General features: G+C 38.1%; 1 protein-coding gene across 5 annotated transcripts in view; it reads right to left on the bottom strand.

Annotated features, from left to right (window-relative positions):
* UTRN (utrophin) overlaps positions 1-27,955 on the bottom strand; it is a 481,942-nt gene that overhangs the window by 49,720 nt on the left and 404,267 nt on the right. For all 5 annotated transcript variants that reach the window (XM_047859243.1, XM_047859241.1, XM_047859244.1 and 2 more), the window contains 5 exons: positions 22,133-22,194; positions 19,759-19,833; positions 11,092-11,293; positions 4,701-4,786; positions 603-760 (listed from right to left, as the gene is read on the bottom strand). In XM_047859243.1, the coding sequence (XP_047715199.1) occupies positions 603-760; positions 4,701-4,786; positions 11,092-11,293; positions 19,759-19,833; positions 22,133-22,194 (583 nt within the window). The remainder of the gene's footprint in view (positions 1-602; positions 761-4,700; positions 4,787-11,091; positions 11,294-19,758; positions 19,834-22,132; positions 22,195-27,955) is intronic.

Below are 27,955 nucleotides of genomic sequence, written 5' to 3'. Positions count from 1 at the left end.
AAAAAAAACACTAACCAATTAGTTCTATAACTCGGTATGTAATCATGCTTTCATGAGCATCGTAAGAAATCAGAGGAGATTCAGGTGAATATAGTAAGGACACACAACCTCACCTGAAGGGCTCAGAGAAGGATTTTCAGAGAATGTGAGATTTAAGCAAACATCCAAAAAAAAGAATAAGGATTAGCAATGAGAATGGAGTTTGTCGGTGAAGGGTAAGGAAGAATATTCTAAACAGAGAGCACATGACCAAAGATGCTAGGGCAGGAATGAAGGATGTAAATAAAACTGCGGGTGGAAAGCAGACAGCAAGAGGATGAGTGGTAAGAGGCGAGGGCCGGGACAACGTCAGGGCCAAATCATAGCACTCTCATAGCACATTTTAAAGATTGAGGGTGTTATCCATTGACAAACAGTAAATCTCCTTGAGGAGGTTGCTGTTCCTTGAACCATGTGCTTGAAGAAATAAAACGCATGCTTAAGGGATGGTACCCAGCGTCTTCTACCATGTGGGTCCAGCCCAAGTTTCCCCTGCCAGTTCTAGGAACATCCTCAGTACCATTCCTGGCACATCCTACGTTCCAGGGATCCCTCGTGTTTACCTGTTGGAAGCAGCTGCGAACACTGGGTTCGATATTACTGCCCCCAAAAGCTGCTACTTCGCCCAGCTGACGAGGGATCTGGATGGCATCATGAAGTAACAGGCCAAGCTGCCTCTGGTCACACATTTCTGTTGGTCCCGCCACTTCCTTAAAGAGATCTGTGAGGAGGAGAGCCAAGAGGGTAACTTCCATCTGCTTATACCGTTCTACGTAAACAATGTCTTTGGTTCTGTCATTTAAATGATGTAGATTAAAAAAAAATCAAGTGGACACGAATCACGTTAGTTATCTAGGGAGAAATTTCAGGTAAAAATGATACACTTTCTCATAGAAATAAATACTGTTTTTGGAAAGGAATTTCCAAGTTCTGAAAATTCAAAAATCACAAAAATTCGAAATGCTTTCCATGTGAGGTTTTCCAAGAACAGAAAGAAGGGGAGTAAATACTTCCTTGATCCTAAAAGCCATTTTCAAACAATATCTGGCAAATGAATATCAGACCAAAATGTATCATTTTTGTTTTTTGGGTTTTTTTTTTTTTACGGGAAATAGTGCCAAATCTAACACTGTTAACAGTGAATTTTCAGACAACTGAACCAAGCTCAGTAATACTGACGCAGTGATTATAATGAAATGTCACCTTAATTATAAGCATACATACACAGAGAAAGCAAACCTAAGGAAGATACATTTAATTTCTATTACCATTTGTTTAGTTAGATTTGGTTAGAGTTCTACTTGTTTATTTTTCTTTTATTCTAACTTTTTAAAACATTTGACTATAGTTGACACACAATGTTACATTAGTTGCAGGTGTGCAATACAGCAATTCAACATCTCTATATATCACACTATGCTCACAAGTGTAGCTACCATCTGTCACCACACAATGCTGTTACAACACCATTGACTATATTCCTTATGGTGGACCTTTTACTCCTGTGATTTACTCATTCCCTAACTAGAAGCCTGTATCTCCCACTCCCCTTCACGCATTTTGTCCAAGCCCCCACCCACCTTTACTTTGTTAAAAAGAAGACTATCGGGGCGCCCATGGGTGGCTGTTGGTTAAGCGTCCGACTTCAGCTCAGGTCATGGTCTTGCAGCTCGTGAGTTCAAGCCCCACGGCGGGCTCTGTGCTGACAGCTCAGAGCCTGGAGGCTGCTTCACATTCTATGTCTCCCTCTCTCTGCCCCTCCCCTGCTCATGCTCCGTGTCTCCCTCAAACATAAATAAACGTTAAAAAAAAATAAGACTGTCACAGCCAGAAAATATGCAGGATTCTTATGATTTGCATTTTAAACCCATTCCTAGGAAGAGACATCCTAAGCAATAATGTTCTACACAGACAAGTACACGTTTCAGTGACATCAATCACGCCTAACTTTCTTCTTTTGAGGAAGACGGTTGTACTACTATGCTACCATGAAGGTAAAACTACACACAAAACACAAACCGTAAGATTCCTTCTCATTTTGACATACTTCTGAATACTGATATAAGTTCACATTTTGATAGTCTAGTCATAAACAAAAAGGAGTATCAGAATGTGGGGACAGGTCACAATCTAAAACCCAAGTTCCAACAAATCAGCACAGAAGAGACGCAAAAGGTCATTCTAAGAGATCTTTGTAAATGTGGTTTTGATAAAGCAAGAAAGCCACTCAGCTATAAGCAAGGTCAGGCAGTTGCTAGAACCTAATCAAGAGATATTCTCAAGAAGGCATGAAGAGAGAAGGAGGGGTCACCAGGGTGAAGACACTGACATTAGCTATTGCAAAATCAATGTGCAGATGGCTACCACTTGACTCAGAATAACACCTCTGCCATGGAGTTTGGAGAGCAAATTGTCTTCAATATTAATCTAACAAAGGAAATAATAATGAGGAAGTGTTCTGATGTCACTGGGGAAATCAAAACTGGAATCAGAGTTGCTAAGGACTTCAAGTTAAAAAAACAAAACAAAACCCCAGAACGTTTCCAAAGTCTCAATACTTACAGGAAAGATTTAAGGACTTCAACCCAAGAGATGTCTTATTTAATTAAGTCCTAAAATGGCATACTTCATGGATTAAGATAAATATCAGAAATTGTCATTGCAGGGCTTCTACTTCCCTTGCCATAATCTGAAAATTTAATGTTGAATAATACGGAGTATCACATTTGCCAACATTTGTCGGAAGTGTGTCCACTGTATTACGAGTGTCTGAGTAGAGACATGCAGAAATACCATCCTTGGCCGAAAGATTATACATTTCAGAAATATGCTTGAAGGTAGGTGCACAAATAAAAAAACCCCCTTCATATATTGTGTAGAATTTGGTTTTTGCTCTATAACTATAATCACTGTGTTGTAACTCTTTCTTTTGGTCTGAGGTTACTCTCTGATAATCAACTTGAAAAGGAAAGAGGGAGGGGAAACATTGATCTAGGAAAACAGATCATGCTGACATTTTAAGATTCGTGATCAACTTTGAGGTTGAATTTGTATCTGTTTTGGAGTGAGATGAGAACCATGATGTAAGTGTTACTTTTAAGGAACCCTAAATTCTTTCAGGAACACATGAAAACCCCAAACTACAGAAGAGGAAAAGTCCTTTTCTCATACTGGCACAGTGATGCTTTCCTTAACATTTTCCTTTCCCACTCGTAGAAATAACCTTTTTAGCTTTGAAAATGATTATTTTTGACAATTATGATGCTGAAGACAATTTAAATCCTGGATACATAAGGTGCCACCAAACAAAAACCTTCTGCAAAGCTTTTTTTCTGCATGGTTTACTAGGGTCTGACTCCATCAAGGTACCTCACCTCCTGATCTTACAATCAGTCTTTTGTTTCCTATAAATCCCACATTTCTTTTCACTGACATTCTTGTCAAACTGTTTTAAGAAAAACAAGTCATCTTGATCCAGAGCTGAAATTCGCAGCCAAATCACCTCACAGACATTCCAGAAAATAAAACTGTTGAAAAATGTATGTTCACAGAAGATGCAAAACTCAATTAAATGTACAGGACCTGTGATCAAACATCTCCACATTCCTTCTCCCCAAAATGTACGGATATATTCTGTGAAGAAACATCTAAAGACATGCATGGCAGGATCAACTCACCCACATTTTATGGACAAAATTAAACCAGAAAAATGTAAAAGTGTGGAGACACAGCAGCAATTGCTACAAATGTGATTTCTAGGTGCTTTTCACATATTATCCCTAATTGCTTTCAAAGTGAGAAATGTTAGCTTCATCCTTCAGTTGAAGGAAGTCCATTAAATTGTAGCCTCTTGAAATGTGAAATGGGAGTAATATTGCCTCTTAGCTGGCGGTCTTCAGTGGGATCACGTAACCGGCCCAAAGTCACTTAGCCACTAAGTGGCAAAGCTGAGATTTGAAGGCAGATGTCCCTGGCTCCCCAGTCCATCCCTTTCAAAATGCCAAGATGCCCACCCTTCATGAACTGACAGCTAAAAGGATACCACTTACTTATTTGATGAATTAAAAAAAAACAGAACAAAATAAAAATATTTTATCACTTTTTATTTTCTCACACTATAAAATATAATTATTTGTCAATGTCTGTAATAGTTCTAGCCCATCTCGATTATTTTTGACATTAGAAGTATGCAAAGTTCTCCTATAAATATAGTATAAAGGTTCTAGTCCATCTTAATTTCTTTTCAAGCATTGGAAATATAGAGAAGTAGAGAAAACTTGGGCTTTGGAGTCAGAAAAATCTACAATCTAATTCTAGCCCCATAACAGCCTCTTCAGCCACTGACTGGATTTTCAACCCATCTCAGTAGTCATTTTTTTCAGCTGGAAAACAGAAGTCACAGTGCTTACATTCTGAGGTGATAGAATTAAATAAGATGTATATACAGTTGGTTCTTACTCCATCGAGGCACCTCACCTCATTTCACACAACTCCACATCACTTCTTAACTGGCACCCTTTATCTAGCCTGGTACATGTACATAAGGGTTAAAAAGAATGGAAACTCTTATTACAAGCAAACCATATAAAGTAAGCTGCCAATTGATTGTTATTATCATTATTATTACAAAAACACTATCGTATAGGAAAGGTCTTACATACATCTGTATTTTTCTTCTAAGAGACCTTTGGAGAGAGACATCAATCCAATCTTCAGACTCTGCACTCTTATTTTTCCAGTTCGACCCCTGTAATTGTAAAAATCTCAATGTGTTAGATGCATTTAAAGCTACAAACAGTAGGCTAATTATTTCTGAATATCTATTTTTTGAGGGTAAACTATTAAAAAATAATTGCATATTAGAGATGCAATTTTTCTATTCACTTTTAATAATCAATTTTAAGCCGATACCACAATTTCATGACATATTTTAATAGGATGTTTGACCTAGTCTGGAAGAATACGTAGCCTGAAGTTACTTTACATGTAACACATGAACTAGGAAGGAAAACGAAGGTAAAATAAAAATGATAATCATAAAGCTGAAAAAATATTTTCAGAAATACTATGAATTAGAAAATATCTGTTAATAATTACAAATGCAAGATTTAAAATAGATAGCTAAAGGGGAGCCTGGGTGGCTCAGTCAGTTAAGTGTCTGACCCTTAATTTCAGCTCAGCTCATGATCTCATGGTCATGAGATACAGTTCTGTATTAAGGTCTATGCTGGGCATGGGGCCTGCTTGAGATTCTTGCTCTCCCTCTCCCTGTGCCCCTCCCCTGCTTGCTTGTGCTCTCGCTCTCGCTCTCTCTCTCTCAAAGAAATAAAAAAGAAAAATTAAATAGCTAAAGCTATATATAATATGTATGTAGATTAATAAGGCAAGAAAAGGATAATGATATATCTAAAATCAAATGTAAGAAAACTGGAATAGCATACTGAGAGCTGATAACTGGTTAAATACTTAAAAACTTATTGTCTTCATAGATTTTTATCTCTGCCAACTCAGTTTTTTAAAATTACTATTGCAACTTAATAGTCGGTGATCTTACCTAGGCAGGTGTGAAACCTCTGTTTGAGGAAGTATTAAATTATAATTAAATACAAAATACACTAATTACTCAACACCAGGAAATAGCTTTGTACTATGCCGATGAGGGACTATAAGTTAACTAGAAGAAAAATTTTATCTTTAAAAACACAGAGTTGTCTTCATTCTGTCATTTATCAAAGAATTTCAGAGTTGTCTATCAAATCTCCCAATGTACTTCAGCCTGGGGATGGGGAAAGGCAAATGCAGAAACTACAAAAATTTGTAACATGATCCTTGCTATGGAATAACACACAATCCAGAAAAAAAAAAAAACAACAACAACCCTCTATTGTTATCTTTATTATTCCATATTCAGGATCTGTTTTCAGTTTAGGTTTTTAATATCAATTTTCTCAAGATATGTTTCCAATACACAAGTACAGTATACCCAAAACCTATGACTAAATGTCTATGTAACTTTATCATTACATAAAATTTAGTAATTCATGCTATCTCAAAAACAGATAAATATTTGTGTCATGTAATTTTAATTTTAGGTGCTCTTATTATCAAACTGTGTTTAAATCTTGTTCTTCTTGATATTCCTCCTATGAATACTAATTGATATCTTCTATTCTCAAATTATAAATACTAAGGTAAGTTTCTGTATATATACCATAACATATAAAGTACAAAATAAATAAAAAAGGAAAACATGCTGAGAGATCAGTAAAATGTATTTTCAAAGCAGTTGCTCAATAACCTAGAGTTTATAATCTATATTAAATCATATCCAACAGGCTTATCAAACACTTAATATGCATGTGCACAACACTCTGAAGTGACTTAGGAGATAACTAACACTTAAACTGAAATAAATATAGCATTATAAGGAGAATCTAAGTTAATATACTCATTGCAGTTTCTTACCATTATAGAAATACTTCCAAATTAACCTTAAACTGAACCATGGTACAAATTGTGTTTCTAGTTCACATTTTTAGGTGTTTCCTAATTATCACAGAAAAAAAGACTATGTCTGGCTTCTTCCCGCCAAAAATCAGGAAATTTTATTCTCTGGACAGTCAGACAACAGACTTGCAGAAGATAACAAAAGGCTGTGTGGATGGACTGGTACATGGATGTGGCTAAGGGAAAAGCAATCTCTTATGGGAAAAAAGATCCAACTGATGCGTATTAGAGGATGACCTCCGGTCTATGGCGATAACACAAGAAAATGACTACTGAAAACGCCAATCATCCATTCATCACACCATTAATAGTTATGAAGGTGTACTGTGATCCCGGCATTGTTGTGTATCATGAGGACCAGCAGAAAAGTACAAGATAAAATTCCCACCTGTGATAAGGTCACATACTAGCTAGAGAGGAGACAAGAAAACAACAGGAAAAGCACAAGAAAATAGGAGACTAAGCTTTATGTGTGGGAATAATCAAGTACAAGATCATTGTGGTTGACTAGTTATTAATGACTAGTGATTAGTCTGAGTAGTTATTAGTCTCAGTAGTTACAACATATGATAGAAAAGATAAGCCTCAAATCCGACCCTGAAGACATGACATAGCTGGACTGTCCCTAGGAGAAGGTTGATTATCATAGGAAAAGCCTGGGCAAGGGGACAGAGACAGGGGTGTGAGCATCGGAGACAAGACTCGTTCAGGGGTAGCAAAGACTTGCATCCAGGCTAAATGGTTGATAAAGTTGTCCAGGTTATATGGAACCAGATGATAGAGGGCTTCGATGTTAAATAAGATATCTGGATTTGAGGGAGAAGAGGGAGACAAAGAAATTTATTAGTGAGTAATATAACCCAATATTTAAGTATTTGGTTCCCTGAAAGTCTTCATAAGTAACTTCTGAAACTAGTTTAACTAGAAAGATATGCACCTTATAAAATTATATCCATCTTGGCATAGTATAAAAATGAGTTAACACTGCAGCAAATGAGGTTAATATTTTCTGTGGGACAAAAATATTTAAACCAAGCATTCCGGACTGTTGCTTCAAATCATGATTTAAACATTTTTGATTTCTATTAAATTTAGAAGGAAGATTATAAAATGAAGACTTTTTAACCTGGGAAGATGAAGACTGAGTGAGGCTGTGAACTTATAAATGGAATAAATTTTATCTGTATAGTTTGGAAAGCCTTTTCTACATATAGTAGTTCATTTGCCCTTCATAAATATCTTATGTATGGTAAGCACAGTAGATATTTTTATCTCAGTTTTTCAGATGAGATATTGAGATGCCAAAAATGCAGTGGTTGGCTGCCAAGCAACCAGAACCAAAAATCTGGATTCTCATCATTCACAAGGGAAGAAAAGATTTTTTTTTGAAAAAAATCATAATATTAGGAGTTGGACACATGTTAAAACTTAAAAAAAAATTAAACTTAATATAACTTATAAAATACTATTTTTCTTTGATATGGTGATACGGCAGAAATAGTCAAGTTATTATCAAAAACCCCGAGAACTAGTTCCCTATCTATCACTAATATATTGCATCGGTGGTTATGGACAAATTGTCTTGTCTCACTGGTTCAGTTTCTTAATCAGTAAAATGAAGAGGGCAGAATGGAAGATCCTCAAAGTACTTCTACTTCCAGAATCCTCTGATCTCCTGGGTGTGTATCACTCATTATTTCAAGAGCCGCCTGAGTATACTTCAAGAGCTGAAAATATCAGTTCTGGCTGTATCACACTACACAAAGTAAGGCAGTTAAAAAATATATGGTTAATGAGTGAATATCAAAATAGCTGAATGAATGGAAAGGTTAGGTCATGGTGCCATTTCCAAAGTTCAGAGACTTATTAGGGTCCAAAATGTCCTAGTGCATTGGATAATGTAGATCATAGTTCCATTGGATTCTCAAAGAAAACTAATGACTTGAAAAGAGTTAATAACTCTTGTTTAGACAAACTGATAAATCACAGTTGTTAGAGAAATTTGGGCAATCAACTCTGGCCATCTGAGACTACCATCATATAATTAACTGTGCTTGTGGGGTTTTTCCCCCGCCCTTAGGTTAATTCATGATATTTCTCTCCAAAATAGAAAACCAGACTGAATGCATACACCATTCGGACCCAGCAGGATCTTCACTATGTTTCTTTGGCATGGAAGGAAAATAAATCCTAAAAGCGTTTTTTCCTTTAAAATGGAAAATTTCAAGAAACCATCTTTCTAAATAAGAAACAGTACTTTAGTGTAGCATTTTCCATGTGTCCACACTTGATGATGGAAAGTGGAAATATGCCAACATTTGATTCCCTAGAATAGGAATCACAACATTTCACATTCACATTCTACCTTCTCACCTAAGTGGCACTATTCCCTTCAGGCTGTCCAGTGAAAACAGCAGATGTATGTGTTATATGTTATGAGTTATATCCTCCTAAAATTCGTGTATTGAAGCTCTATCCACCTAATACCTCAGAATGTGACTATATTTGGGAGATACAGTCTTTAGAGAGGTAATTAACTTAAAATGAGGTCATAGGGTAGGCCTCAATCCAGTATGACTGATGTTTTTATAAGATTAGAACACAAACACACACAGAAGAAAGACCATGTGAAGACGCAGAGAGAAGGCAGCCATCTATAAGCCAAGGAGAGAGGCCTCAGAAGAAACCCTGCTGACACCTTGATCTTGGACTTCTAGTCTCCAAAACTGCGAGAAAATACATTTCTTTTATTAAGCTACCTAGTTTGTGGTTCTTTGTTATGGCAGACGTAGCAAACTAATGCAGTGTGTTAGAACTGGAGGAGGGTGATTGAACATTTTCTCCAATTCTTCTTTAAATCATTACTCAAAATATGCACCTCTACCTTGCCACTAGAGAACTTAATGAACTTCTTAATTAAGTACTGTATGAATTTAGCATTCTTCCCAGGCCATCAAATTAAGTTACAGGCTTTGTAGTTAAAACATTTCATTGACCAGCTCTTTGGATGAATTTACTATATAGAAAATATCTCTTTTGGAGGTTTAAAAAATTGAAGATTAGCTAAACAGTGAATTAATGCCAAGAATCATATTTTACCCTAGAAGTATAAAAAAATCACAATAACACAAAATGTATTAAAAGATACCAGACAGGGAGATAGTAAATCCCACATTCATTATTATAACTGAGATTCATGCTATCTATCTGTTCTTTGGTGAGTTTCTTAAGAGTCTTAAAGTACACAAAAGCTATTTATTTTTTTATAAAAAAAAACACTTTGTTGTTATATTTATGAATATTGAAAGAGGAAAAAGTTTTCTAAACAAAAGGATAAACAAATTTTTAATCAAATCATCCCTAAAGCTATTGTTGTCACCATTTACTTCTTATACAGAATCAATCAGCTGCTAAACGTGTGGATTTATAAACTATCATCTATCTTCTTCCTCTCTAAATCAAATAAGAGGATGAGAAACACAAATTTTTATGCAGCTAATTAATGGAAAATAACTTTTAGGGTCTGAGAGAAAAACAACAGTTCTCATTTTCTTATTTCATCTTTGCATACTTTAACCCCCTACCAGAAGAATGAATAATTCCTAATGTTTCAGAAATGTCAGCCCACAGCAGGTCTTTCTAGAATTGATTATTTCACAAATGCACTGTCACATTCAAAAAAAGCCAAATTAATGGAGAATGAGTTATGCTGGAAGTTGAGAGTGCTCTTTATGTAACAATGAGTATCTAATTAAATTACAGATATCAGAGTGTCCTATAGCATAAATTACTTAAAATACCATACAAACACATCACCCCTATTGCAATAAATAAAGCTAATACCAAAAGAGAAATCAAATCCCTTTAACTGCCATTCAAATTGCTCTTAGGTTGTCATACAAAAATTGCAGAGTGGATTCTTATGAGCCAGTCAATTATTTTAACTCATAACAAATATAAATTTTTATCTTTCAAAAAAAGACACACCAAAAGACATTCTGGAAGAAGAAAATAGGACTTATTTATATTAGGTTTCCCCTAGCAAATATGATACGACAAAGTTGACACCATTTACAAACTGAAACAAAATCTTGAAATAATGGGTGGACATTCTTTTTCATTATACTGTTGGTTAAGAGCTCAAATTTTGGAAAGTTATTCTTTTTTTTTTAATTTTTTTTAATGTTTATTTATTTTTGAGACAGAGAGAGACAGAGAATGAATGGGGGAGGGGCAGAGAGGAGAGGGAGACACAGAATCGGAAGCAGGCTCCAGGTTCTGAGCCAACAGCCCAGAGCCTGACGCGGGGCTCGAACTCCCGAACCGTGAGATCGTGACCTGAGCTGAAGTCGGACGCTCAACCGACTGAGCCACCCAGGCGCCCCGGAAAGTTATTCTTGTACAACAATTAACATGTATATTTCCACTAAGAGAAGTACTTTGGAAGTACCTTTTCAAAAAATTCACTTCAAAATTTACACATTTTGCATTATCAACACATTTCATTTGACGATTATATTTTAAAGAGAAAAAAGGCCAACTTACGTGTCATATACGTTGAGCAACCAGTTTAGACACATATCCACACAGAGAGGAACATTGACCAGATCCTTATGCATTTGTTCAAGGCCATCATAAGTTGTTGTCAGACAGTTGATGACGTCTGGAACACTAAGAAGCTGATCATTCTGGTTCAGTTTGTGCTGTTTGAAAACTTCATTTGTTGTATTCAACTCTAAGAGATCCACTAATCAGATGAGAAAAAGGAATACGCACAGTCATTACATTATACAACCTAACAACATTAGAACAAAAACATTTCTAATCTTAAGTATTTAGCTTCTTCAGTTTAAGAATCTACTCTTTCAGGCTAATCTCAATTTTTAAAGAAATAAATAACATTGATATTCTTATATTTCTAAACTCTTCTTTTATCTGCATCTCTTATTTTCATGCTTTTGTATCTAAACTTTGTTACTTTTCAATCTGATCCCATTTTTTTGCTCTTTGGAATATCAATTCTTCCTACTTTCCTTTTGTGACTTTTCTTTTCTCTTAAGGCTCTTTCTACTTTTAAATATAGGAAGGCACTGGGGTGTCTGGGTGGCTCAGTAGGTTGAGTGCCCAACTTCGGCTCAGGTCACGATCTCGCACGCTGTGAGTTTGAGCCCCGCGTTGGGCTCTGTGCTGACAGTTCGGAGCCTGGAGCCTACTTCAGATTCTGTGTCTTCCTCTCCCTCTGCCCCTCCCCCACTCATGCTCGCTCTCTCTCTCTCTCTCTCTCTGTCAAAAGTAAATAAACGTTAAAAAAATTAAAAAAATAATAAATATAGGAAGGCATAAATAAATCTAGTCCAAATAGTAGAACATCTAAAATATGACACTGCTCTTCTAACTCCTGAGACCAACCTGCTCACCCCCTCCCAGTCATTGTTTATATCACTCCCAAACTAATCATTCTGTTTTTCAACATACACATCATGGATACAAAATTCACTGAAAATGGTCAGTTAAAGAAGTTGTTCTCTACTTCCTGCTGAATCAAACCTGATCTAGGATGCCCTCCCAATCTGATCCTAACCTGGTTTGCTTCCTTTGATGCTTTGGCATATAGGCCACTGTAGCTACATGAGATTTGAAGAGGTCCACAGTACAGGCCCACATCCATGGGTCTCCATGTATTTGCTCCCACTTCTACATTTCACGTGCAGAACATCTATGGTGGGACTGGCCGGTGCTAGAGCAGGGTAGAGCAGGCTAGAGCAGGGCACAGAAGAACAAGCTGGAGACCCTGCTCTCAAAGATGGCCAGTCAGAGAAGGAGAGTAAGCATACTACTAAGGAGTGAAAATACAATAGGCGAAGAATACATAGATTTCTATGAGAGCTACTACCATGAGGGACTAGAAGGAGCCTGGAAAATGCTCCCCTGGGAGGTGGGGATTTGAAATGGGCCTTAAAGGATAAGATGCAAGAGACCATGTAAAGCAAGGAAAGAATTCCAGGAAGACAGAACTTCTTGGGAAAAGACAAGAATTCAAGGAAGTCTGGGGGGGGTGGGGCTCTAAAATGACAACAGCAGTGTGGATGGTAAGTGGCTTACACGTGGGTGGCACGTGGTTATGGTGTGGCAGATATGTGGCACTTGAAGGGCTGTCACGTGTGCCCTACGGGAGACGCTCACAGGCCAGGAGGAAGAGTTTTAGACCAAAAAGAAGAAAACTTACCTAATCTTTCTTTTTAATCAACTTCTAGTCATTCCATGAGCTAACCGGGAACAGGGAAACAGGAGATTATCAAATTACCATGTACCTGTACATTTATTGAGTACAGAAATGACTTCTAAATCTGAAGAAATGGGTTTGGAAAATTACAGAATCCACATGAATTTAAGGACTGCTCACTGAAATTCTGGCTTTAAGAATGTTTTCCCTATCTCCATATTGAACTTTTTAATATTAAAAGAAATCAGCTTAGGGAAACTTTTTATTTTAACATAACCATCTATTTCCTCTTTGCCTGACACAAAACTACTACCTTAAAAAATACAATGACATATTTTGACAGTTAAATAAAATGAATGAATAGCTTCCTTCGTATTTATCTATTTTTAACCATTGGATAACTACTAATTTTGAGTTTTTAAAGACATGAAATGTGTCCACTCTAGCTGCCTAAACACTACATAGAATGATTTATTTTTTTCAGGTTATCTACAATGGAAAGGAACTGCTTTAGAACTAGACAGATTAAAATGATTTCTAAAACAACTCAACAGGGAAAACTTTATAAAAAAAGAGAGATAGAAAGAACAAATATAAAACTCACAAGTCTGGATAGTAGGTCAATCCATTTGTTTCCAATGTCAAATATATTATTGGTAAAACGTCAACTAATTATAAAAATAGCTTATGTAAGCTTTACATGAGTTAGTGAGAGACAGTATCAGAAAGAAGACTAAGAACCATCTAGAATCTTCAATATCATTTTCATCCCACTTTTTGGCAATATACACTATTTTCAATTATAAACTTCCAGAGGGCAGGAGCAAAATTCAAATTCATTCTTCATAGTATCTGACAAAGAGAAGTGCTGAATGACGGCAGCTACAGAACTATAATTTCACACAGATACAAATAAATATATTCAAACACTGCCAAAGTGCTCTGAGTTTTCTCAATTCCAACACTAATTATGCCAGCAACTCAGCACTGCTATTGTATCCACACATGGCAATAAAGTGACACTAGACCGAATTCCAAAAGACCACTTCCTGGATCGTGCTGCCTTTGCATTTCTTCTGGAAAAGCCTCCTTTGTAACACACTTTGTAGCTGTGACAGTAATGTGCCACATCCCACAGACTATCATGTCTTCAATTTTTAGTGATTTACTTTGACACTTTGCCTTAGTGCCTAAGCCAGGCCATACATCTTCCTGAAATGTGTCACACTTAGGTTCCTTTAAAAAACTGACTACATTTAAATCGCACAAAATTATGATTTTCTCTTTTCCAAGGGAGACAAATGACAGCTCAGTCATGTGGCAAATAAAACAAACAGAAGAATCATTTTCTAACCAACTTTCAGCCTTTTTTTTTTTGTAATCTCCCATATGAGGCACAGGGGATCGAATGGAAATGGATCATACTTCTCCTGTTCTGCAAAAACACACAGTTCAGCACCTGACCTTGGGCTTCCGTAACTCTTCCCGTGTTCTTGGAATCTTTGACCATTCCTTCTTTCTTTTTAAGTTTATTTATTTATTCTGAGAGAGAGAGCATGCACAAGCAGGGAAGGGGCAGGGACAGAGAGAAAGAGAGAGACAGAACACGAGAGAGAGACAGAGAATCCCAAGCGCAGAGCCTGATGCACGGTTTGAACTGATTAACATGAGATCATGACCTGAGCTGAAATCAAGACTCAGATGCTTAACTGTCTGAGTCACCCAGGCACCTGACCATTCCTTCTTCGCACCTCTCCTACCCTCTCTTCCTCAGATATCTCAGAAGGACAGGTGGCACTCAAGGACTTGTATCTGCTGCTTCACTCTGTAACCCTGATACCCTCACTTACTTTTCATTACTTCAGTTACTGCCTTCTCTCTGGATGGCTCCACACTCTGGTTTCCATCCTGATCTCCTACCTAAACTCCTGACCCACACGCCTGCTGTTCTGCTCCCAATTAGAGCTATACTATTCTCTTTCGGGGACCTCCATCTCAGTATGTTGCAAATAAAGGTCTTGAATTCCTGTTACACTGAAATCCAGTAATGGTGTCAGTACCTTCTAGAGACCATGACTCTGCAAACCCTGAAATGCCCTGACACCCTCTCCCTTTCACCCTCTGCCAGTTATCAACTAGCAAATCCCCCCAGTCATTAGTTTTCCCTCCTCCTTACAAATCCCTCTTCTCCCTCTTCTCTCCTGCTACCACCACCTGCTGGTTCAGCACCCATGATCTTTTGCCTGAACTATGTACTTGTCCCTGTTCACTTGATCCTTCCTTCTGCCTTAGATGTTATCTAATCTGGGCCTATCTCCCAGGTCCCACAAAACAGAAAACGGTCTGACAGCACCCTACTCTATAAAAAACAAACATTAAATGTAACATTTTGAAAACATGAGGAACAAACAACCAAAGGAATCAGAAAAGGTTTCATGAAAAAAAGTGACCTTCCATGTGGACCCAAACTGACTTTAAGGACATTTCCAAATACTGAATGGATAGCTCATAACCTATTCCATTTAGACTCCATTATGTTCCCTAAACTCCATCCACACCTTTGATGCTTATGCATATAAGTCCCTTCCTCCCTACCCCTGATAAATAGCCATGTGCCTAAATCCTGTGTGACTTCTAAGGCCTGGCTTATATGCTTGCTAGTCAAGGAAGCCTGCCTTGTTCATCATGACAAAGGGTATCTCTCCCTCTTCTGACACCACTTTCCTTTGGCTTCTCTGTTGCTGCCTATTACAAAAAAAATTTAACTAGGAATACAAAAGAGTATGTATAATACACATGTTTGGCCTAAAGAAGAATAGTAGAACCAATCCCCGTTAATCTGTTACACAGCTAAAGAAAGAGACTGTTACTGGTATCTTGAAAATGCCTTGGGAAATGTCCTTAATTGCCTCCCCTCGTGATCACAGGGAGAACAGCTAATCTTTGCATTTTGCTTTCAGTTTTCAAAAGAATATGTATCCCCAAATCATGCAGCATTTATTTTTTCATTATTTCGAACTATAAATAAATAGAATCAAACTGTACTATATTCTTCTCCACTTGTTTTTGTTCATTCAACTTTACAGTCCTGAGGGTCATCAGATTGCTGATGTTTGCTGCAATATCATATCACATTTAGGAATATGCCAAAATTAAACAAATTTTAACAGTAAGAAGTGCTGCCATAAATCCTCTTACACCAGCTTTCTGGTGTACTCTTGTAACTCTTATATTTTTATTATTTTTAAAAGTTTATTTATTTGAGAGAGAGAAACAGCACATGCGTGGGGGAGGAGCAGAGAGAGAGGGAGAGACAGAGAACCCCAAGCGGGTTCCACGGTGTCAGTGCAGAGCCTGACTTGGGGCTCAATCCCATGAACCATGAGATCATGACCTGAGCCCAAATCAAGAGTCAGACGCCTAATCAACTGGGCCACCCAGGCACCCCTACTCCTGTAACTTTTATACTCAAATCATTCACTCTGTATATCCTAGGAGACTGCTCTGTGCCAGAAGTTGAATGAGGCTGGAGGTGGAGAAGAAAACAGACTCATCCCTCAAATGAAAACTTAGCTCATTTAGAGAGACAGGCAGTAAGTAAGTTAATAAATAGAATATCAAGAATTATGACAAGTGCCACACAAGGAAAGAACTGAATCTAAGCAACAGAATATCAGGAGCGACCTACTTTAGAATGAAATAATCATTGAAAGCCCCATTAAAGATAGGCAATAGGCTGGAAGCCAAAGGAAGAGAAGGTACCTGACGTGGGACAAGAATAACATTGAGAGCTAAGACAAGGGGTCTCCAGGCAGGAAGAACAGAATACAGGGCTGGCCATTCCAGTCAACCACTAGAGCTGATGGCAGGAGTCTTCTGTGGTGCATAGTGAATGGAGGGGACAGAATAACAGGCCAAGGTAAAGACCATTCCATTCTGAGGGCAACAAGAATCTGCTGAAAGCGTGTATCCATGTGTAACATGCTATCTCTGAATGTAGGTTCCTCGAGTGTGGGAACCAAGTCTCTTTACATGGTCTTAGCTCCTACACAATTGTGGAGCCCAACAAATGAATGAACAGTGACCGAGCAGTGACAGCACGCCCTCTACATTAGGTCCTTATGCTGGGTGGGGGTTTACACAAAATGGGAGGACCCCTGACCTGAAGCCATAGACAGCAGGGGCGGGACAATCCTCTTAACATTATCTCTTACACAAAGGCAAGCATATGGTGCTTAGGTGAGAAACAGTCCTTATAGGCAATCATAAAGTTCTGGAGAAATTGGAGGCAGGTGGGATTAGCTTGTAAACGTTTCCAAAAGAAGTAAATTTTTAACAGTGTCTGGAGGAATAAAGGGTTGCAGACCACTGCAGAGGAAGGGTCAAGGCATTTCAAGTGAACAGAAAGGACAGGAGAAGGAGGAACAGATTAATCATAAACAGGTGAGCTGACAAGTGGTGTAAAGGCCCCGGGCTGGAGAGCAGTGGGGGCAGAGGCAGTGGGGAAAGTGAGGCCAGGTGGCTCCAAACACATCAGCTCGAATATTTATAATCCAACGCAATCTGGCACTTTTCTAAGTGCACATTTCTAAATGTCATGTAGTTTAGAAGCAGGAGGTATTCCTCTTCTGCTCTTCTCAGATTTGAAGGAATGAACTGTAGGAGGGAGTTTTTTCCTGAGAATTCAAAAGAACCAACAGAGGAAAACACCAAATGTGCTGGTACGTTTATCCAGCCAGAAGTACTACTGAAAACTCGGACCACGTTCATCATGACAAAAAGCAGTCTTTGGTCAACGGAGATTTTGCCCCCTGAGTCATTTGTCCTCATTTTATAGCTCATCAGGCCTGAGAAGACCTTCCAGATCCGTCAGCTGGATACTGGGCATGCAGCTGAGCCCCTTTCAAAACTGCTGTCACCATGGACTCACTGAGATCACTGAACGTCCCTTCTGTGTGTTCCTAATTCACTTCCTATTCCCCTCTGGCTCAACATACAGATCACTGGCCAGGGTGTGTTGGCTTTGCTTTTTTTGTACTGGTGATTCTGCACCACTTGCTTCCGTTATCTGGGGCTCTGTGGATTATGGGCATCAAAATCACCTCGGGTTTTCTTTCATCCATGAATCTGGAGGTGTGTTTTTAGCCCTTGAGACTTCTCTTCCACACATCACTTAAGTTTTCCTTATTTTATTTATTTAAGTTTTTAAAGTTTATTTATTTTGAGAGAGAGAATTTGCACAGGGAGGGGCAGAGAGAGAGAGAGAGAGAGAGAGAGAGAGAGAGAGAGAAAATCCCAAATAGGCTCCATGTTGTCAGCATGGCGCTCAACTCAGGGCTCTATCTCGCAAACCGTGAGATCGTGACCTGAGCCAAATTGAAAGTCAGATGCTTAACTGACTGAGGCACCCAGGTGCCCAAGTTTTCCCTACTTTAAAGCTTTGCATTGCTGTGGGGTTTTTTTTGTGTTCTTTTTTTCTGAATGATTCTATACTTCTCTTTCCTCACCTCTCCTCATGTTACCAGCTCAAACTGTAATTCTAATTTCTACTGACTTTTAAAGAGTTTTTAACTTTCATATATCATTTTGCAAAGAGTAATATTCAAAGCTTCACTGAACTGCCTAGACAGAAAACAATTATTAACAAAAAGTAGCAAACAAAAATATTTGGAATTATTCAAATTACTCTGCCTTAAAAATATAGACAAAGGTCACTTCTCATATTAACTATCTGACAAGGTCTACACGTTCTTTAATGTTTTGTTATTTTGAGACAGAGAGAGACAGAGCATGAGCGGGGGAGGGGCAGAGAGAGAGGGAGACATAGAATCCAATGCAGGCTCCAGGCTCTGAGCTGTCAGCACAGAGCCCGACGTGGGGCTTGAACTCACAAACTGCGAGATCATGACCTGAGCCGAAGTCGGACCCTTAACCAACTGAGCCACCCAGGCGCCCTACATGTTCTTTAAATAAACTCAATCATCAAAACTACAACCACAAAGAGAATTTAGATAGATTAAATCTATACTTTATTATTACAAGTACTCATATTTCTATTTAAATTTAGGTTGTTTGGGTATGTGTGTTGGGGGTAGGAATAACCCTTTAGTAAAATGGCTATTACAGAATATTACTCTGAACAAACTCCCTGCAGGAAAAGTTCATGTTGCTAATACTAATTGTCTCAAGACATATTTAAATAGAGACTTTTATCTAATTTTCTAGGTGCCAGTTCAAATTTGGATCAAGAATGTTATTTTTTAGTATTTCTATATTACGTGATTGCATTGAATCAAACTGTTTAAAATCCTATACTTGCAGAAGAAACACTGTTTTAATTTTTTATTTTTTAGTTTACTTTTTGAGAGAGACACAGAAAGAGAGAAAGAGAGAGAGAGAGAGAGAGAGAGAGCATGCGTGCACGAGTGGGGGAGGGGCAGAGAGGGAAAGAGAAAGAATCCCAAGCAGGCTTTGCACTGTCAGCGCAGAGCCTGATACAGGGCTTAAACTCTCAAACAGTGGTGTCATGACCTTAGCCTAAATCAAGAGTTGGATGTTTAACCAACTAAGCCCCCAGGCACCCCTCGAATCCTATACTTCCAAATGAATACAAAGTACTAAGAAGGCAATGATCTACTACTTTGATTTGTTGATTTAATCCTTTTAAATTGGGTGGCAGCATAATTTTTGAAAAAGCTTTTTATGTTACTCCTGTATTTTGGGTAATTTTGTTCTCCAACTGAGAATGGCATATGTTCATTTGTTTTACTAGTGCATGCATGCTGATGGGGCAAATAGTAGAGCATTTACAGAAACAGAGCCAATTCCTTGAGTGTGATACACTGAATATCAGATTTACTCTCCAAACACATCCCCATCTTCATTTATCTCTGTCTCAAAACAAAAAAAAAACCAAAAACAAAAAACCCACAAAAAACAACAAATGCAATCCAAAGTTCCGAGTGATTAACTTTGGTAGAATAACTCACAACATAGAGCTTTTTGTAGTCTTCGGATTTTGATGGCTGTACGGTAGGCAGAGAAACGTACATTATTCAGGTCAGCTGAAATGGGAAAGAGAACACATTCAAAAGCATGCTTATTAGTTAACTTACATTGAATGGCAAGAACGTATTTGTTTACTTCAGATGAGGGAAAAGTATTATGTCTGTTCTCATTAAAAACTCTTCTCTCAAAATCCACAGCATTTATTTAAGAGAATAATTAAATGTTCATTAGCACCATAGTGAGAGACATTCCAAAGTAGTGCTACACGGCTTTCAAGAAAGCATTATCCAATAGCAAAAGGAGGGAAATGAGGAAAACAAAACATGGCCTGTTAACTTTTGAAGGCTTAAATCCATCACAGCGTAGGCTCAGGGCCCTTCCTTCTCTACTGCTGGGAGGGATTCTCCTCCAGAGGCACCTTCCTCAAGGACAATCAGTTTTCTGTCAATAAGGCTGTCCCTCTCACTACTCATAGAGCTAGTCTTATTTCTTCCATCCGGATCTATCTGCTTCTTCTACCCTTTTATAGATATGGTTAAAATTATCTTATAGTCCATATTCAAATCTTTCGAAACAAGAGGTTAACTATAGTTAATAATACTGTATTGTATATTTGAAAGTTGCTAAAAGAGGAGATCTTAAGAGTTATCACAAGAATAAAAAATGTAATGATGTGAGGTGATGGATGTTAATTAGACTTACTGTAGTAACAGCTTCACAATACAAATATTGAACCAATATATTGTATACCAGTAACTAATATCATGTTATTTGTCAATTATATTTCAATTAAAAAAAAACTTAAAGATTTGGTATCAAGTTAAAAAAAGATATTGTAGGGGTGCCTGGGTGGCTCAACATCTGACTTCAGGTCGGGTCATGATCTTGCAGTTTGTGAGTTCAAGCCCCACATTGGGCTCTGTGCTGATAGCTCGGAGTCTGGAGCCTGCTTTGGATTCTGTGTCTCCCTCTGTCTCTCTGCCCCTCCTCTGCTCATGCTCGCTCGCTCTCTCTCTCTCTCTCTCTCTCTCTCAAAAATAAACATTGATTTAAAAAATTAAAAAAGAAAAGGTATTGTAATTTCTTTCTGTCTTCTAAAGACACAGTATCTGTATTAGAAACTAGCAGAACTGGAAGAAAACTCAGAAATCATCAAAGTTTGTACCCTCACTTTACAAAGGAAAGAAACCCACGGCTTTTCTCTCTTTTGTTCAACCTTTGTAGCTGCTCTCACTCATCCAAATGAAAGCTCATGAGAGAAACCTAAAGAAATGAAACTAAAGAAATCAAAAAGGGTGCTCCCCATGTTGAAATGAGTTGGTGTGAGAGCCTTAGGGCCTCGTTTTCCCTCTCCAGCACTGCCTCACCTACCCAAAAAGAAAACTCTTTCAAAGAAAGCAGGCTAGAGAATCAGTTCAACATCATATTCTACTAGAAATCTACAAGATCAGGATTCTCATCTCATGTGTTTCCTTACATTTTTTAATTTACTTTTTTGATGTTTTATTTAGTTTTCAGAAAGAGAGAGACACAGAGCATGAGGTGGGGAGGGACAGAGAGAGAGGGAGACACAGAATCTGAAGCGGGCTCCAGGCTCTGAGCTGTCAGTACAGAGCCCGACATGTGCTCAAATCCACAAACTTTGAGATCATGACCTGAGCTGAAGTTGGATGCTCAACATACTGAGCCACCCAGGCACCCCTTCTTACATTTAAAAAAAAATTTTTTAACATTTTTATTTATTATTGAGAGACAGAGCATGAGCATGGGAGGGGCAGAGAGAGGAGGAGACACAGAATCCAAAGCAGGATCCAGGCTCTGAGCTGTCAGCACAGAGCCCGACGCAGGGCTTGAACCCAGGAACCTTGAGATCATGACCTGAGCTGTAGTTGGCTGCTCAACAGACTGAGCCACCCAGGCGCCCCTTCTTACATTTTTATATTAAAATGATTTTAGCTTTTCATGACTACTTTGGCAAAATGCAAGTAGGCAAGCTAATTTAGTACGATTAACTACATTAAATGTGAGTTAAAAGGAAACTTAAAGGGTGAATTCAAGGTGGCTGTGCTGTTATTGTTTTTGTTTTCAAACAAAGCTGAAGTTTAAGATGACTCAATAGGAGGGAGGCTGTGCTCTTCCTTTTAAAATCAACCTCATGCTACTTCAAACCACGTGTTCCCTCAAGAATGGTAAAAAACTGTTTCCTGCATCTCCCTCAGAAATTCACTGTTTTTCTGTGTCAGTGAAACAATCCTTTAAACAAACCATGCTGTGTAAGAAAAACTGGTGGTTACTTCCCTTTTAAGAATATACAACTATCGGTTGTTTTGGCTAATTAAACAAAATAGCACTCACCAAGGGACTGGAAGAGTTCAGTCATTTTAGGATGATCCCAACAGGTTGTCTGTGTTTGATGGCTGGGGATAAAAAAAATAATGTATGTCCCATAGAACATATGCAAATAGAATTTTTATTCTAAGTTTTCAAAATTATGCAAAATTATCCCCATGACGGCTCATTCTGAAACCCAATGTCCAATTATTACTTACCATTTGAAACAATAAGATATTTTTATGTGAGCAGTGACGTTGTAAAAATATGAGTAAAGAATTTTGTTTTATCTATTTTGAAAAGAATTACAACTAAAAATTAAACCTAGATATGAAGTGTGTGACCCTGGGGCCACAGGCTTGATGGGGCCACAGGCTTGATATAGCCACCTGAATCAATGCAGTTTCCAGAATAATTCTACTTGTGTTAGGCAGATATAGATCCTCATTCAGAATAAATCCTAGGAGAGCAGAAGTGCTGTAAAGAGTTGCTAAACTTTAGAAGTCCTAATCAAATTTCCAAAGAACAGAGAAATGAAGTGTTTAACTCTGAATAACATGTTCACCTCACAATCAAGTGAGGCGCCCTCCTCTTTAACCTTGAGTCTCTCCTTCCTTGGTGTAAATTAGCCCTTTTCCCCTGTGGGGATTCACTCAGAACCCTAGAGTTGACATAAAGATCATTTTAAGCTAAAGACATCTGAGATTGAACAGATACAGAAAGGAGCCTTTTCGGAGCTTCCTTTATCGGACTAAACGCAGCAACTTCTGGGAAAGAGGGCTACCATAAATCCTCTCTCTGGGGGAGTTTCACGGCTATGAAGAAGACAGAAAAACCACCTGCACCTGCATAAGCAAACATCATCACAAACTTTCTTATCTCACGTTTCCCCCCCCCCAAAAGCCCATTTATCTCTCCTAAAGAAACCTATTGGTTCCTCACAAAGGAGCCTTTCTCCCCAATTTCCTTCCACTGCTAAAGCTGGGTATATAAGCCCCAAATTCCAACCATCCTTTTGAGTTACACATCACTGTACATGCACAGCAGGCATAAACAAATGCTCTTCTCTTGCTAATCTGTCTTTTGTCAGTGTAATTCACAGACCCTCTGAAAGGAAACCTAAGAAAGGAAACCTAACAGCACGCTCTTCATGTATATCTGGATTCTCTACGCCCCTAATGTGTGAATCTCTCTTGCCAGTGTGACTTCTTTCTCCTCTCTCAGCCATCAGCCTCCATCAGCTAACCAGTATTTTTCTTATAGGCATTGAACAGTTTTTCTCATGATGCTTTGTCTTCACTTTAGAAGAAAGTTTTATAGTTTTCCTCTTTCTGTAAATTCCAAAACTAATTCACAGATTAGATGTCTTTTGGGAATAAGATGAGGGTAGACTAGGTCCACATAATTAGGTTCTTTCTTTGTGTATGTGTGTGTGTGAGAGAGAGAGAGGTGAACAGCTCTTAACTTCAGTGTCCTTATATTTAAAGATAGTTTACTGTCCCTTTTCTAGGTCAGAATAGAGTAATAACGTTTAATAGTACTCCAAAGACTTCTTAGACAACACTCAGTTCTTACCAAACTGTTTAGTAAGCTAAGTGAAACGGCCCAGTACACAAGAGAGAGTGGTATTAAAATATTCATACAATGAAACTGAAGAGAGATTATTTTTTTAATCTATGTAATATATCAAAAAGTGGGATATGTCACTAGGAAAAGGACATAATCACTGTTACACATGCATAAACAGAACCCCCAAGAACTCAGAATTTGCTTTGAGGCCATTTAAAGTGTAGATATGGAACTGGGTATGTAAAGTGTCCTGGGAATTCCAAAAACTCACACAAAATAAAATACCTAAAATGTGAAGGTCTATCTTAGCAAGAGCTGGAAAGTTGGCTAGTTCCCCTACCTGGTACTTGATACCAAAGCAGAGGTGGAATGTTTCTACTTTGTATTCTGCTACTGAGCACCAAGCAAAACATTCCACCATCTTACTCTCTAAGTTGCTCCAAAGACCACGGAGAGAGTACCGAAGCTGTCTGACCTATAAATTTTACTGTTCACAGTGTGGCCCACAGCTTGAGAGCCATACGAAATCTCAGACCATATATTAAAAAAAAAAAAAGAAAAAAAGAAAAAGTTTCCTGATCAAAATCTCAGACCCCCATTCCTTCTGTTGAACTAGAATTTTCATCCTAACAAAATCCCTCATGTAGTTGATATGCACATTCATGTATAAGAAGTAACTTAACCTAAGTAACCTAAAGAGCTTCTAATGCATGAATAAAAGTAAAAAACAAAAACCAAAAAATAAAGACACTTCTACCTCCAAATTTTGTTGATAGAATAACTTCCTTCTTACCACGAACAAGAACTAAAGAAGGATTTGCTGGAAATACAGTGTAATTCAAAAACAAGTCATCAGGAGCTTCCAGGGTTAGCCAGCCTACCAGTATTCCCATAACCCCTGTCTCTACTGAGTAATTTAAATCCCCATGGCAACCCTACTGTCCAGAGGCAGATATCTCATCGTGAAGGACCAAATCAAAGCTCAATAACCAAATGAAAGCTCTGAATAACGCAGAGCCAAACTTCATACTTAACAAATGTAAGTACTCTTTCTCTAGAATCACAAACGTGGAGCTTTGGCAAACAGCTCCTACGGAACCAGGAAGGGAAAATACCATCAGGCAGTGTGGCAGCGGCTGAGAATTCAATGAGAAGACTTGCTTGCTAATGGCTCTTCTTAGTGAAACCACTACTAGGAGCTGAGGGAACACACACACATTTGGCAAACAGATGGAGGGAGGGAAACGGCATCCCCCTTTGTGAATTCAGTACCAGTTGATTCATTAGGCAGAACTGCCAACGCTGAAAATAAACACAGCCTCTGGTTACAAGAGTATAACTGCAGCTTACCAAACAACAGTTAAAAAAAAAAAAAGTAGTAGATGCAGTTGGCTGTTGGATTTTCTTTTTCTTTCTTTCTTTTTTTTTTTTTCAGTGGGGGGAGGGTTTTAAAGCAAAATCCACAATCAACCCAAAGGCTCTAAGTATTTGAACAGCTGCAGATCGCTCAGCTTATCCAGCCCAAATGCTTCCAAGTCCTCCCAGAGTAGGCAACCAAAACAGAATGAAAGTAGCATATTTTGCCTCCAAAACAACAACAGTTTCGATTCTGGCCAACTTCAAATCTGAAAGAGGAGTAGAACCTAACATCGTACAGCTTGATAAACTGTAAACAAATCTAACAAAGCAGCAGTGAACAGGTAAGTCCAAAATCACGTGAAGCACGTGCTAGAGAACGTGTGATGTGTCACCTGGGTGCCGAGCCATGCCAGGATTGCTTGTGTGGGGAAAAACTGGGAAGGCCTCTGATGGGGCCAAAAAAATCAGTGGGTGTCCTATGAAGCTTAAATTGTCCCTGAACTATTTTAAACTCTGCAAACTGAAGAAAATGATAGCAGTGCAAATGCTCTTGTTCATAGAAATGCAAATTGTGTCCACTGGGATGCAACTGATTATTGTCCTGTGGATATTGACCAGTTTGTCAGCTTTGCACCTATTGGTACACTCATTTTAGCATCCCTTGTTTGACTAAGGATGCAGTTCTTAGTATTCCCCTTGGAACCTGTTATAACTTCTCCCCATTCCCTTATTAGTGAGATAAGTGAAATCTTTGACACATGCTCTTTTCATATTTGTATGAGAGTCAAGATTTTACCCATTATTTATTTATTTAGATTGTTGTTTTTTTTTTTTTAACTGTGATATAACACTGTATAAGTTTCAGGTGTACAACATGTTGGTCTGATACACGTATACACTGCAGTAGGATTACCACAGTTGTGTTAGCTAACACCTCTATCCATAATTATCGTTTCTTTTGTGTGGTGACAATATTTAAAATCCAGTTTCCTAGAAACTTTGAAGTTTAAAACTTGAATATTAAAGCAATAATATTGTCTGTAATCACTGTGCTGTGTATTAGATCTCCATTACCTGGTTTTTAAAATCATCCTTTAATGCCCTGGTCAGTTCTAGTTTGTACTTGCTATCCTGTAGACTTTTTAAAAGAGTACACCTTCCCTCTGAAAGTGTCACAGCTACGATAACATGTGCTCTCTGTATTTTATGGACTTTGAGGAGACAGTAAACCAGTAAGGTTAATAAGTGATATATGTTTACACCATTATTCATAACGTGTTCTGATGAGCCACAGAAAGTAAAACACATATGAGATTGTACACCAATGAAAAGAACACAAAAATGCTGTGAAACGACATGGTCCAATATGGGAGACAATGAACTAACGGCAAAACACATGTAATTTTGATAGACTGATACGATACTGATTTCTGGGCAATAGACTAATCTGGGGAAGACACTTTTTAAAACCCATTTGTCCTAATTAGAGTGGCCTCATTTCTTCCATGAAACCTTAAAAGATGACGAGAAGACATCCTGCTTACCCCAAAACTGACGCTTAGCCAAACACCTTTATGTGTTACTTATCTATTCAATTTTATGCTTGAAACTGGATTTTGTGAGTTTTGCCATGTGTCATTTCATTTAAGTTGCAATTTTAAAGACATACAAGAGAAAAAAATTAAAGGTGAGTCAGTTAATTAAAAATACAAATGTAAGAAAAAGAACAACCCATATTGTTCAGATAATCACAGAAAGAGAAATAGTTCTTCTTGGCTGTGCATAGTCAAAGATGACACACTAGGTCGGGATGCATGACATTAATTACAATAATAGCCTATTATTTGAGTGTCCAGCCTGTTCCAGGTGCTCTTCCGAACTCTTTCTTTGTGTTAACTCAATAAAAATTCTATGAATTAGGTGCCAATAGTATCTCCATTTACAAATGAAGGAAGTAGGGCAGAGAGCATTTAGAGAACTTGCTCAAGGTCTCATGGTAAGTAGTAGAAATGGAATTTGAACCCAGATGGTCTGATTTTAAGCCTGAGTTCTTAATATGGAAGTATACTTGCATGACTGAGATTTTAAAATCTTTCTGATGAATCTGTCTAAATTTGAGTCCAAGGTCCATCATTATAATCATTACAAACAATCTCATCTGCCTTGCTTCCCTCTCACTCCTGGCAAAACCCAAGCACAGATCAGCTCAATTACTTGCCTTCTCTGGACCTGAGCAGCTGTGCATGAATACAGCTGGAGAAAATCATTCAACAGACTAATTTTACTTTAAATATTTAACTTCAGACCTCAAATGTCCAACTGCTGGCAACCACACAACATTCCCTAATAAACTTGCTTCCAAGACCCCAAGACAATTTACTACTGCCTTCTTTCTCCCAAACCTAAGTAAGTTTCCCTCCCTGCCTTATATCATTTAACTCGATCTCACACTTCATTGAAAAACTAGAAACCACCAGATTCGAATTCCTTCATCTTCCCACCACCGAATCAATAAAGGTCCTTCCATCTGCCAGATTGTCTTCTTATCCCTTCCTTACCAAGGAATTCCTCCCTCCTACCAAAGGCAAATTCTTCCCAAAGATTTCTTTAAAAACCCTTATGCTGCATTTAACACTCCCCTGACTCAATAAGACCATTCTCAGAATACAAATGTTGAAGGATCTGCTATCCTTATATACTCTTTCATCCCCACCTTGAATTGACATTTGCTGCTACCTACCATCCTTTTTCTCTTCTTGACAAAATTTTCCAATGAGTAGTGCACAACCTCATGTCCCACTCACTACTGAACCCACTTTCACTCAGTTTCCAAATTCACTCCTCTACCCAACTAGCCCTATCAAAATTACCAGTGAACTGCATGTTGTCCAATGGAGTGGCTGCCTTTCTGTCTTCAAC

This window comes from Prionailurus viverrinus, chromosome B2 (assembly GCF_022837055.1).
Source record: "Prionailurus viverrinus isolate Anna chromosome B2, UM_Priviv_1.0, whole genome shotgun sequence".
In the NCBI taxonomy this organism is placed as follows: domain Eukaryota; kingdom Metazoa; phylum Chordata; class Mammalia; order Carnivora; family Felidae; genus Prionailurus; species Prionailurus viverrinus.
The sequence above is the reverse complement of the archived record's forward strand: the minus strand, read 5'-3'. Positions and strand labels throughout refer to the sequence as shown.